Genomic DNA, 14,208 nt, shown 5'->3' on the forward strand with positions numbered 1-14,208 from the left:
GTTTAAGTATATAGCTTATACATCCTTAAGGAAATAAATTTCGATACCTGTAAGGCAGAATGTTAATGTTAGCCACTAAATTGAATAAAATTATGATCCGATTCTACGTCTCTAATTCTCACAGGATCAGAACAAAATTCATTTTAAAATTTAGTTTGAGGTACATTCTAGGGTATTTTGGTCATTATTTAGCGAGATTATGCCGATATTTCATACAGTAACTGTTACAAAATTAAGCATAAATCGTAATTACGGTTTTTTATATCAACGCGATTATATTAATTCTGATTAAAATAAGGACTGAAGCGCCCTGAAACGTACCTTAAACTAAACATTAAACGTTTTGATTCTTTGAGAAATAAAAATGTGAAATCGATGGCGCAATCTCATGTTTTGGACTATTTTTGCCTTCGATTATCGATGAAACGGTAAAAAAAAATGTCAAAAATTTATCGATAAATGCTAGAAAAGTCACGTGACTAGTCCCTTAATCGAGTGAGCATTTCGTTAATTGTGCGGTGATTTATGAATGAGATTCTATCAACACATTATACTTGCGTACTCGCCTGTGGCAACGTACTCGTTACAGAAACGTGCAGTTATTCGACCGCGCTCATTGTTCACGATGCATACCGCGGATGCAAATAGTCGGATAGCCCATTCTACCTACGTTCTATGCAATTGCTATTGTTCTATTACCGCCCCGTTCTCTTCTTATTCTTCTTCTGGCTATTACAACTGCCCAAGAGCGTTGATATTCGCTTCCCTTTAGAATAATTTTCGCGATCTAACTGTGTCGTTCAACAATGAAACAATTTCTTGCTCTAACCATATTACTGGTTACATTTGTACACAGTAATAGAAATCGTAATAGAATGGAAATGTAGTTAACAATATGGAAAACTCTAATAGAAATTATTGATTTTTATTGAAGCACTGAAGTGAATAAATATTGTATTCCCTGGGACATTTAAATGCTTTGTAACAAATTCATATGTTTACCCATGGTAATAAATTGCAAACAATCCTGCTGAAACGCAAGCAGCGAAATTGGCTATATTTTATTGCACCGTTATCTACGAAGAACCATGCCCAAAGATAATCCGTCAATTAATCTTGGGAACGGGGATAAAGCATAAGATCAGATACGTTTGGTTATCCCACTCGCATACCTGGTTCAGTCTTAATCTACCCTGGGAACCGGCTAGAGTCTAATGAGTCGCGAGCCGAAATCTATTCCAACCTCGGCTTCATCCTTTATGTATCCCGACTGTGATTGGAATTCTAATCCCGCAGACTTTAACGTCACACACGAGCCTGACATCGTGCACTCAGACTTCGGCGGAATTCAAATCGAATGTGAATTTTGCTCCTAAAATTCGAGAAAATATTATTCGAAGTATATCAGTGAAATTCTATCAGATGCGACATGAGCACGATGTGAAACCTAACAAACGTTTACTTGACTGCGAGCCAAGTCGTGTAGCGTTCACGCGCCGCGATACGACTGTTTTTCCATCGATTCCACCCTTTTCCCAGCATCCAGGCCCAATATTCCCCAAATAGCAGAGGGTGAAAAGGCAGCGCGAAAGGGTAACGGCGGAGAGGGACGCGGTTGATGTTAACGCTGAGTTATTCAATAGGACGTGGAGAACCTCGGTACACGAACACACGCGCGTAGACAGCGGCAACCGGGATTCCCCATGGGACTCGTATCATTCCATCCAGATCTACCCTCCCCCAAGTTTTCCAGCTACGCGGGTATTATGACTCTGAAACGTAGTTTGTGAATTTTCCCCGTATCTCGATATTTTTTCGTATACACATATACAGTCGTCGACAAAAATTAATGGGCGAGTAAAGAGAAAGTAGTGGGGCGTAACAATAATGCCATCGCGGATCAAGGAATGTCATCAAACTTTATAAATTTGCCATATTAATACAGAAGAAACTAAAACAATCTATCATTAGCAATTCATGCTTCATGAGATTAACATTGATTTTCTACAAGTTCTACAATTCTTACTTTTCTATGTTGTATGTTAATCCAGTTGCATGCTTCATTGATAAATATCTATCCATTTATTTTTGTCCACGATTGTACATACATACTCATCGAACTGTGGGGAACTAACGCGCATCTGATAATCCAAAGTACAAAATCCCTTCGCCCAACAACTATTTAGAGTACTGTGTAAGTGCTAACAGCTAACGATATTACTAATTTTATACGATTATTAAATGTACCTCCTGTCTAAAAGCTCTTTCGAATATTAATGATATATTTTAATTAAACGTATCCTCCACACGTTTTAGAACGCTTGCGGCTGTTGTATCTTTCAACAGACTTTTTACATTATATTTAATTTAGATTTCCTTTGAAGAAGATTATCCAGCGTCCTGTGCAAATTCAGAGAGGATTTAGATACACAATTTAATGACATCTCTCCGTCAACCGTGAGATTCACCCGCGGACGTGCCTTCAAAGTTATTCTTCTTCGGCCGCCGTGAAACGAGGGAACGTCGGAGAACGCCAGCGGCGAAAATCTGATCTCGACGTTCCCCGGGAAGATACGAATGCACAGCTTTCCTTTTGGGACACACAATGAGCGACGGCGGAAGCGCAGGACGAGGTAAAGGTCGAAAGGGTCCTTTTCGAGCTAACTGAGCACATATAAATAAGTAAGGTATTCCACACTTGAACCAACGCTGCCTGTGTGTTAGCCATCAGCGCGCGCGGACGTTTTAGCCTTCAGAGAGCGGTCCGGGAGCGCCTGGATACACAATTTTTGCTTTCTCAGTATTAAATCTTCTGGATACAATAAAAAAAGATTCAACTTTCTGCCAAGTACCTCGAGCAAACATACACAGGATTGCTTTCTTCTAGATTACCTTTACAATGGCAACAGTTTATAGGTGGTTGATGGAACAAATTGATGAATTTATGTCATTTCGAAATTGTCACTTTATGCCCATGAAAATTCTGTTAGCTCGTGTTCGAGAAATTACATTGCCACGTTTCATTTGACGATTTTCCATCCCGTTAGCCAATTACGGGGCAGTTAGTCTAACTATAAAACACATCTTTAGGGGATGATTAACTGCCGTCAGATGCAGGGGGATTCAACGAGGTGGTTAATAATTGTCATACTCGCGAGGATAAAAAATTCGTTCGGTCTGACAGGAATTTTAATAAATTTGAAAGTTCTTAAGCGGCATGAAGGGTAGCGTGAATACCGAGTAATTTCAATAATGGCACTGCGATTCGAACCAGACAAAAAGATTCAACTTTCCGGCTGTGAACCTCATTCAGTAGAACTTCAATTGTAACAAAAAAATTCTTCATTAGCATATCCCGTCGCGGCTCCGCTTCCACTAATTATCGTATATAGAATTCAAAACGTAAAGAATAGAAATATATATGTATACATAGTGTTTATTTTAGACTTATCGACCTCAGAACAGGACTTGGTTTACACCTTGACAAACTTAATCATTTGTTCCTCCATACCCTCACACACTATCGAAACTTTTTACATTTCATTATCCACCGATCTTACATTCCTCTATAAACTTCATTCATTTCGTATAGAATAGAAATATTTTATATTCCCCTGTTCCATCGAAATCTTGCATGAAACTGTACAGCTTAAATGTTATAAATCCCTTATGAAGCAAATTAAGTAATCGAAATTGTATTTATTAAATGACTTCATATTCCACGTACAATAGGTGAAGTGATGAGTTCTGATAATTATGTGTAGTGAGGAGAAATCTGTAACTGAGTAGAAGCCGGTGTTATAAACCTCGCGACGAACGCGTTAATTAGGGCTCGGAGGCATGCAAATGAGGAATGAGATCGTATCGGTGTAAGCAGTTGCTTAAAGAACGGCTTGTAATTGACCTCGAAAGCCAGTGGCATCCGGGTGATCTACTCATCGATTATACATAGTACATGCATATATGTAGAGGCACATGCATAGGTAACATCACTTTGCATTATGAAGTGTTCAGGGGCCGTGACCGTATTCTTCCACGCTGCTTCGGAAACCTGAAAGCAACCGGAAGATGATCGAGCAGCGTCGCGGTACAAAACTTACCGCACGGAGGAAATGGAATTCGAATACCCGGATAAAGTTGGGACAACTTCATTGAAACCTGGAAGTTCGTGATTTCATTACCAATGCCTTTTTATCTATTTCCATCCGTGTACACAGTGAGTAACATTGAAATAAGAGACTGAATTTTAATATTGTATTCTCTTTTCTTTTGTACAGGGTGTATCAGTTAAAAGAGACCATCTAAGTATCTATTCTGATTTTATGTTATGAAATTAATATTTACAATTAGCAAGATTTTATAAAAAAATGATCTGGTTAATACAATGATACACATTTTTATTTTGAAAGTGGCTTAAGTCTATTTATAGCCATCGAAAACATTTTTTAATCAATGTTTATTATGCTAATTGGGTTGGTAAATTCTACATCCATAGAAATGCCAAAATATTATACTCCTATTATATTAGTTACAAATATTTTTAAATTTATTAAAACGTAAACCCTTAAATATCTCGATTTCAAAATACGTGAACTTAGGCCACTTTCAAAATAGACGACTCAAATATGATTCTACTATTATAACTATTATCATTTATTCATACCTGTTAGTATTTTTTTTCATTTTTATCAGACTTCCCTGAATTTGCTGTACGTAAATATAATACACGATTTTTATTGCACGTTTAAATCATACTATGAAACATTTCAAAATATAAAAAACACAAGAGATATTTAGGCGGCCTGCTTTAGCTGAGGCAACTTGAATAAAAAATGATTGTGTTATTATAACTAATACCATTTATTCACGTTATATCTGCTATTATTTCTCTTCACTCTGATTACACGTTTCCAAGTTTGTTGGACACAAATATAATTTACGATTTGGATTGCACGTTTAAGGGAACAGACTTCGATAGCTGCACGATAAAAATGTTAACGTTATATACTAAATTGGCCAAAAATATGGATTTAGTCAGTCGATTCTACTTTATTTTCTATTCTATTCGTCTTTTTTTTCAGAGAATCAAGACAAAATTCATTTTAATGTTTAGTTTAAGATACATTCTAGAGCATTCTGGTCATCTAGTGAGATTATACGGATATTTAATAAAATAAGTGTTACGGAGTAGAACATTTTAGAATAGAACAATTTTATACCAACGACAGAAACATCTAAATAAAATAAGGACCACGTGGCCCTGGATTGTACCTTAAACTAATCATTGAACCAAATTTTGTCTCGGAAGACATAAAATCGAATAGTGTAAGCCCATACTTTGCAATATTTTTGCATAGTTCAGATGGTGGTCGATATAAGAGGGCAAAATATTCAAAAATTTACAGACATTTAATGAAACTTTTTCATAACATAAAAAACAGAAAAGATATTTATGTGGTTCCTTCCTTTAATTGAGACAGCCTTTATAAAAGATAATTTTCCTATTATAACTAATACCATTTATTCATGTCATTATGTTATTATATTATATTCCTCTTCACTTATACTACAGGCTCCCGAATTCGCTGGACGGAAATTACAATTTACGATTTTAATTGCACGTTCTGCTGTCCCCGTTAATCGATTTCCATATCGCTTCAAACAGCATCAGAAATTATTTTGAAAATTAGCGAGTCGCTTTATTTGTAATAAATAATAACAACGCGAAAAGGAAACTAAATAATATAGGGATAGAGAAGAGAGATGACTTTTTCCGCTTTCATTCCCCCTTTGTCTGAATAACCTAAATTCAGAACTGAACCCGCCCCTTTAGAATCGCATTATGATTTAGTATTGCACGCGCCAATGCTTACGTTCGATAGATTCAGCTCTCTCTTCCCATTAACTCTCTATTCACCGACACAGTGAGAGGAAGAAAACGCTGTGTACACCTACTTCGTTGGATTCCGGATCGACACGTACATTTTAATAAAAATATAATACATAATTTCTCGGCATATTTCTTAACCAGTTAAGTGTGTTTGACGACTATATCCGTCATTGCTTGATTATCGCGAGAAACTTTTTCATAACATAAAAAACAGAAAAGATATTTATGTGGTTCCTTCCTTTAATTGAGACAGCCTTTATAAAAGATAATTTTCCTATTATAACTAATACCATTTATTCATGTCATTACGTTATTATATTATATTCCTCTTCATTTTTACTACACGCTCCCGAATTCGCTGGACGGAAATTACAATTTACGATTTTAATTGCACGTTCTGCTGTCCCCGTTAATCGATTTCCATATCGCTTCAAACAGCATCAGAAATTATTTTGAAAATTAGCGAGTCGCTTTATTTGTAATAAATAATAACAACGCGAAAAGGAAACTAAATAATATAGGGATAGAGAAGAGAGATGACTTTTTCCGCTTTCATTCCCCCTTTGTCTGAATAACCTAAATTCAGAACTGAACCCGCCCCTTTAGAATCGCATTATGATTTAGTATTGCACGCGCCAATGCTTACGTTCGATAGATTCAGCTCTCTCTTCCCATTAACTCTCTATTCACCGACACAGTGAGAGGAAGAAAACGCTGTGTACACCTACTTCGTTGGATTCCGGATCGACACGTACATTTTAATAAAAATATAATACATAATTTCTCGGCATATTTCTTAACCAGTTAAGTGTGTTTGACGACTATATCCGTCATTGCTTGATTATCGCGACACACACTGGGGCGCACTTTGCAAAATGATCGACACAGATAACTGGTTAAAATATGTATACAATAGAAGAAATCGTACAAAATAGAACAGAACGTGTAGATGTGGAAGGCGATGAGATTAAATGATGCAAATTTTGCGCATCCAGAGGAATTTAAAAGCGAAGTTGCGGACAAGAACATCCGGTCTCATTTCGACGGTTTAAATTTGAAAGAAACTTTTCTTGGTAATGAATCAGAAAGTTTTGAATCTTCCCCGGGAATCTTCGTAGATATCTCTATGGGCAATCAGTGTCGTATAAACATTATTCAAGTGCTCCGCTGGTTTAAAGCGGTGATGCAAGAAGACAAGATATTCCGGATGAACGAGCGAGACCCTCACCTGGAACTTGGAGAAATTATTCCATCTCCTCCGCTGATGTGTTATGCGCGCGAGAGCAGTAGAATCTGGCCAAAGAAGGGAAACGAGTGGAGATGAAAAATGAAATGAGAAATTAGAGCGAGAAGATCACGAGACTCGTCTAGAATAATTAATCAATCTACGGGACAGATATTATTACTTCAATTTCGCTATTGAAAACTTGAATTCACAATTTTCATCGATCTTCTAATACAATTCCTGTGTCTGGGGAATCGCAGAATGATCGAGACGCATTCCACGAAATATTTATTTTTCCTTTCGAAAGCTTTTCAAGTTGGAAAACGTCACGCAATCGTATCGCATCGCATAAAACGTTTTTATCGCAGTTGTATTGCGCCATCGATCAAACGCGAGTCTCGCGACCCTGGGATTGTGCCTCGTGAAAGTGACTCCATCGCCCGTCGCACCGTGCCGCTGCCGCCGCCCATTTCGCAACCGTTCCTACCGCGCGCGACTATTTCCAACCCTTCTTAAAATCCCGCGAACGCACTTGGCTTTGCTATAGCCGACACCGCCGTCCTTTACGCCCTAAAACGTTTTCATCGCGTCTATCTCCCTCCTTCCTCGCCCCGTCGAGGACTGCGCGCGTTTCCGGTTTCTTCTATCGGCGGCTCTTAAACCGTGCATCCTCTCGTTTCCGGCCGCTCGTAGATCAACGTGGTCGCGCCGCACCACACTTTTCCACTACCAGCCCGGCAACCAACTAACGTCGCGTGTATCGTCCGCCTGATCTGACTCGCTTCAAAGCTACGTGCCTACCTATTCCGCAACGCGAATTTATGTACTGTACCTACGTGTATATATGTACTTTACCTAGCTCGACCAGAAATCCACGGTCTGTTCACTGGCTGAGTTGATTTACCACCAAAGAGCGGATGAACGCGAGAATATCAAGTGCAAACAAGAACGGACGGAATGCATATTTCAGACAGTACAGAATGTGATGGCATTCCTGGCAAAGATAGCAGTACTTTCATTAATTCTTGTTATTGTGTTATATTAGTTAAAGGAGACCACCTTGTTAGTATTATTTGTTTAAAAATAATTAGAGTCAGGGAGTTAAACTAATAAAAACTTTTATTTGCATAGCACTAAAATAAACTATATTAAATTAGTAAAAAGTGGAAGAACTGTTCACAAACAAAGAAATATCTTCTAGAATACTATTAAGGACTCTATTGTACAATTTGTCCATACTGTACGTTATATGTATGAAAATATTTCTATATTGCATAAATCCCAGGATTAACATAATTGTGTCCAGCACAACGAATACTAAGCACTGGTATTCATTTATGTACAACAAGCATTGTTAGATATGTACATATATTAGTGACCACGGGAAGTTCTATTATCTCGGTATGCAACATAATAATGCGCAAGATAAGAAACGTGATACGAAATGTATTAGAAATAACATTTCTAATATCGGAGAACGAAGCGTAGAGAATGATCGTAGTGGGTGATATCATTACGCGGCCAGAAGGGACGAAACGAGGGGGAAATAGAATAAGGAACCCATGGTAATAATTAATTCCATGTCGCTGACATATGGTGCTCACGGGGATGCTATTTCGAATTACCATACGTAAGCTATATTGTTCAGAACAGCGGATGGCAGTGAGCTGTCGCTACCAGACAAGCCGTTTAATTGACTGAGTTAATTCGAACGAAACAGTGATTAAAACTGAGACCGGACACGGTGGTTTAATATGCGTTCCGTAATCCCCCATTGCAGTTATAAATATCAGCGAGCGAGAATAGGATGGGAAAGTAAGACTGGAAAAATATCGATCTATCGATCACTTATTAGATCGTTACCATGCATTTATAATAAATAACATGTTTATAACAAATAATTGCGTCGCTAAGAACAAGGGAACACTCGAACAGTCGTCGACAGTAGCTCTTGATAGAAGAACGTGAATAAATATGTTGTTAAGTTCGAAGTCCGGAGTTCTTTATCTTACAAAATAGATTCGTTTTATAATCACGAACTCGTGTCGAACAATGTATCTTTCATTCGATAGGAACGATTGGTTCCATCGAGCAAGCAACTTTCTAATTTCCGAGCTCCCGTGCTGAAAAACATGCACCCCTCCCTCTTCCCCCATCCCGCAGAACGAATTCAATCTATTGCCTTTCCCGATCGTTCTTTTTCACCCTTCCTGCACTACGAAACAAATAAATAAGTTGGGGCTATTTGACATTGTAGATCTACTGGGAGCTTAATATGCACTCCATCCAATCTTGCCGAGTCAGTTTCCAACGGAGTGGATCCCTTGTCGAGTTCCTTTTATCTCGAGACGTGTCTGGCTCGTTTCTCTCGTTTCTTCACCCTACTATGCTTCTAATGTCTCGTACGCTTTACATTTTCAAGCGAACATATTATATTATTCTTATTCGTAACCCGTTTAGAGTCGATGGAACGAACACACAGTCAATAAATTAATTGTATAGCTTTTTATTTGGGCACGTAAATACAACAGTTTTTTCTGTGATTTTATGTCCAGTTTTATTGCTCCTTATTAGATTACATTTTCATGAACATCAAGTGCAATACAAAAGTTCGGTATAGAAATAGTTCGATATATGCTTATATGAGAATGTAAAGAGAGAGACAGTTTACAGAATTGTTGTTAAAGTACAATGTTTAAAAAATATTTTACTTCTTTAAAAGTTATTTTATAGAGTTTGTCCTGTATCACAGTAATAAACCACGTCTGTTTTTCACGCAATTTTTATTATCGTAGTACGAAAGCATTATTATTCGATCGTTAAGCAGCTGCTAATATGTAAAATAAAATACTTTTAACAATATTTTTATGCTTTTTTTTTAATGCCAATGATTGTTCTTCTTAAAGCGTAAGAAATTTATAAACAATTTAAACGTCATATAAATTAGTATTTAAATAATACTTTCTTTTGGTAAAAAATTGTACAGTTAGAAATGTCATTTCTATATTTACAGTGTCACTGTAACGCGAAATTACTACAGCGTTGTCGACGTAACAGCACTGACCCCATGCACTAATACTATAGGCGGTAAATCTGCTGTCAGTTCTGTCAATAGTTGAAGATATTGACGGTACACGGTATTTTCGTCCCAAGAATTCGATGCCGGCGGCGCGGGCAGGTAAATGAACGTCGTAGCAGTTTGAGCTGAGTGTTGCCTAATCAATTGATTCACGCTGCAAGATAAAATTAAATGGCTAGTGGATATTGCAAAAAATGATAAAAAAAATTTTTTGAACTATGAAACGAGCGAAATATTTTTAAAAAAGCATGAAGATGTTTACCTCAATATGTAAGTACGTGAAACATTGCTTAAGACATTATCACATTCAGTACTTGATTCGTATTGACTATCCATCCTCGATTCGATAAGACAATGGCCATTCAATCCAAACTTTGGAATTTTTTTAATCGAAGCGGATATCCGCAACATATTTAACAATTTCCTTATACGATGCTCGTTAGAAACCGGGTATTCACTAATTGAATTTTGCGAATCCGAGACGTTTAAACTAGGATTGCTGTCCGCAATTTCACATTGGAACACTCTTAGGTGCAAATTCTTCCAGGCGGGTACCATGTTAATAATACATGCGAGTTGAAGCATAAACAGTGACGTTGTGTCGAACGGATCTTGATCCGTCGGTTGGAAGAAATTCAGAGGCCACACGTCAATGTATTTTAATGAAGAATTCCTGAAAAGAGAGAAACATTATTTGTAATGAAACTAATAGGTGTATGCGAGTACTGGACATATCTAGTTCGAGTCGAACCGACAAAAGTCGGGCGAGAACTCGGTACATATAACTATTCGGGTAGCTTGATCAGGACGGGTAGCTCGGTTATGTTGGACACATCAAGCTCTTATAGAAACTAAAATATTGTTATTAAAAAGGCGATTATACTTACTTGGTCATTTGTGATTTGTTCAACAAATGAAAGTTTCGACATAGACATAAATTCTTTTTCATTTTTAGAACATCCGAACACATGCCTACGTACTGTATCGCATCTAAATTCTTCTCTGAAGTCGTTTGCCTTAAAGGGAAGGCAGTAGTAGTGTTCGGTGATGTCGAAACGTTCTCAAATATATCCGTGGCATATTGGGAATTTTTGAAAAAATCTGTAGGGTTTTCTTCATCATAAAACCCGAGGATGATTGTATTTGGTTTCATCGCTCCCATGCCAGATATTCTAATTAAATGATGCAATCCTTCGCGTACAGTTTTCGTAATCGTCAATTCGACGAATGCTTTTACTTTCATATGATCGACCAAACTTAGCCAATGCGGATATTCGTCTATGGTAGGATCAATCGTCTGGCCTATAAATTCGCCAACTTTCACGTGTCCTATGACATAGAGCCCTCCCTTTTTCAAATCGTTTACAAAATCTATGAGTGGACACGCTGATCTTGGAGACGCCACCATTAACAGCATCTGCGGTCGCCAAAATTTCACGTGGTTCTTACGCGAATCCAGCATTAACAAATATTTCCTAACTTGATGAAATATGAGTGCCTGAGATATGCTACCCCAGGGAGCATTTTTACTCGGAGAAAATAAATGCAAGACGATGATTAAGATTAAGCACAGTATTATACTACTGGAAGCATAAATACTATTTATGACGAACATCATTACTAATGTGCCTAGCAATCCGATTGTTGCTGTGTACCATGTAAAGTAATTAAACGTCGGCCTGTAAAAAGGAGCAGAAGAATATTTCTGTCCTAAAAAAATTATCTTAAATTATAGTAACTTAAACGCACCTAAAGTTTGGAGCACTTGCAAGCTCAAGTCCGAGGCAGGCTAGATTAGTTGCCAAGTAGCTCAATAAAAATAATACGGAATTGACCTGAGCAATTGTATTCAAAGAACCTATCAATAAAATGATTTGAACTAAAGACCACGAAGTGAACACTGCAGCAATTGGATTTCCCTTCCACGTCATCCGTGTTATAAAATTTAATCCGGATCCTGTAAGCATTACACGACGATGTTTAAACGAAATAAATAAATTTAGCAGAAATTCATGTACTTACCAAACACATTATCTTTCGCTAGAGCTTCCAAGACTCTACTAGATCCTATTAAATTACTTAAGCCAGCACTAAACGTTGCTGTTAACACACCAACTGCCACAAATGGCGGCCAAATATTAACTGGCATCATGTACATAAAATCGTTTTGCAATAAAAATCTACTTGTCGTTGCAGCTGTGAAAATAGAAAGAAGTATGTAACATATAAATGTAAATAATACTGCCGACAAGGTTCCATGTGGGATATTCCTCCCTGGATTTTTCAGTTCACCTACGAATGATAATTAAACGTTAAAGGAACAATAAGATATTAATTATTTCGTCTTATAAATTTGATTTAATAAATACCGCTCATATTAGCTCCAGCCATTATACCAGTCACGCCGCTAAATAATACGCCAAAAACGCTTGCGAAGTCAGTCATTATTCCGTTACTAGAATAATCGCGGCTGTAGTTGGAGTAAAGATTACTCATAAGAGTAGATGTTAACAATCCTGTATATGTGCCATTCACATGTTCCGTTGCATTTTGGACCAATGAATTTGCATGAGGGATTGGTATCTTTAATAAATAACGCATGATTTCAATAGTCCATTGATTAAGAGATTGGGTGCTTTTTATATAATTACCTCGATGTATCCTTGCGCCAGAAAACTAACGAAAACGCTTGTTAAGCATACGCATACAACTGCTAAGATTGCAACACTAGTTTTTGCAAACATCGCTGCTCCGATCATACATACAACTAAATTGGCACTGTTTAATACAGAACAGTATAAAAATCTCCACCATCTACCATCTGGTATTAAAATAGTCAAATAACCGGACGGTCCAAAGTTCTCTATTAAACCCTCCGCACATCCAGAAATGCAAAGAGCACTTGACACAATGTTGGCCATAAAAAATAGTGTACCGATAGAACCACCGAATTCTGGTCCTAGAGTACGACTAATCATGACTATATCTTTAATAAGGAATACATTTAATGTGTTTTATTACACAGTACAACAATGAAAAGTTTTTCATTTTTTAAACATTCCCTATTTGATTCTAATAGAGTTTCTCATGCTAAAACTAAGTCCTGAAGCAGAATTGCTGTTTAACGTACCGTTCCCAAAAAACAGCAGTTTTTGTAAAAGTGCATGATTTTCGGTAAAAGTGAGATATTGCATATTTCTGTACATCATTTCTTTATCAGAAATGTCCGTAGAACCCAATACTATATTATATAGCAAATTCCTGCTGGATGAAGCGATTTTCATATAAATACAAAAACAATGTATAAAAATACTCGCGTCAGCTTTTTATCAAACTTCAACAATTGTTTAAAAAGTACAGAAAGAAAAAGCTGTTTATACGGATAAATTGTCGAAAATCTCTATCTTTTGATTAAAAAATAAACTTCCTCGCGCCGTTAGTTTTCATGCAATAGCTTTTCACTTTCCCCAAAATCATGCATTTTCACAAAACGTATACGTGATAAAGCATTTCTGCTTCTGGATTAATTTTTTATATGAGCAACTGTACAGAAATAGTGTAGTGGATATTGGAAAAAAATGTTTGTGTTGTATAGTGTTACATCCATACACTTCAAGTGATATACGTAGTAAATTGTGATACTTTATCTCGTAATACAATGTGGATCATATATTCAGCAAATCTATTCTATTGTATCTCTTAGCAAATTTTATTCAAGGATACAGTAAGCTCCTCCTCCTTCAACGGCCCCATTTGTTGAAATTGCACATACAGATGCCACGGTAAATACCAAAATTCCATATGCAATTATGAACTGTATCAGAGTTACAAGTAATCCAGCATTGCCCACAATGTATCCTACAGTGCATAACATGAAAATTTTAAACTTAATAAGTAGTCATGAAATCTTGAAAGAAGAGGAATGAGCGAAGTGGATGGGAGAGATATGCCAATTAAAAAAGGATATAACAAGAAAGGGAAAGGCTGACACATAAACGCAGGACAATTATACAT

The 14,208-nt window shown here is 37.0% G+C and overlaps 1 protein-coding gene across 1 annotated transcript in view; it reads right to left on the minus strand.

The window, feature by feature from the left end:
- Positions 1 to 9,605: 9,605 nt before the first annotated feature.
- LOC108621914 (solute carrier family 12 member 9) overlaps positions 9,606 to 14,208 on the minus strand; it is a 6,498-nt gene continuing 1,895 nt past the window's right edge. The window contains exons 3-10 of the mRNA XM_018019516.2: positions 13,918 to 14,052; positions 12,846 to 13,174; positions 12,564 to 12,777; positions 12,217 to 12,486; positions 11,944 to 12,151; positions 11,082 to 11,873; positions 10,457 to 10,867; positions 9,606 to 10,348 (exon numbers count right to left, since the gene is read on the minus strand). Coding sequence (XP_017875005.1) covers positions 10,150 to 10,348; positions 10,457 to 10,867; positions 11,082 to 11,873; positions 11,944 to 12,151; positions 12,217 to 12,486; positions 12,564 to 12,777; positions 12,846 to 13,174; positions 13,918 to 14,052 — 2,558 coding nt within the window. The 3' untranslated portion in view covers positions 9,606 to 10,149. The remainder of the gene's footprint in view (positions 10,349 to 10,456; positions 10,868 to 11,081; positions 11,874 to 11,943; positions 12,152 to 12,216; positions 12,487 to 12,563; positions 12,778 to 12,845; positions 13,175 to 13,917; positions 14,053 to 14,208) is intronic.

The sequence above is a fragment of the Ceratina calcarata genome, unplaced genomic scaffold (assembly GCF_001652005.2).
Source record: "Ceratina calcarata isolate Rehan_Ccalc_2016 unplaced genomic scaffold, ASM165200v1 scaffold188, whole genome shotgun sequence".
Taxonomy (NCBI): Eukaryota; Metazoa; Arthropoda; class Insecta; order Hymenoptera; family Apidae; genus Ceratina; species Ceratina calcarata.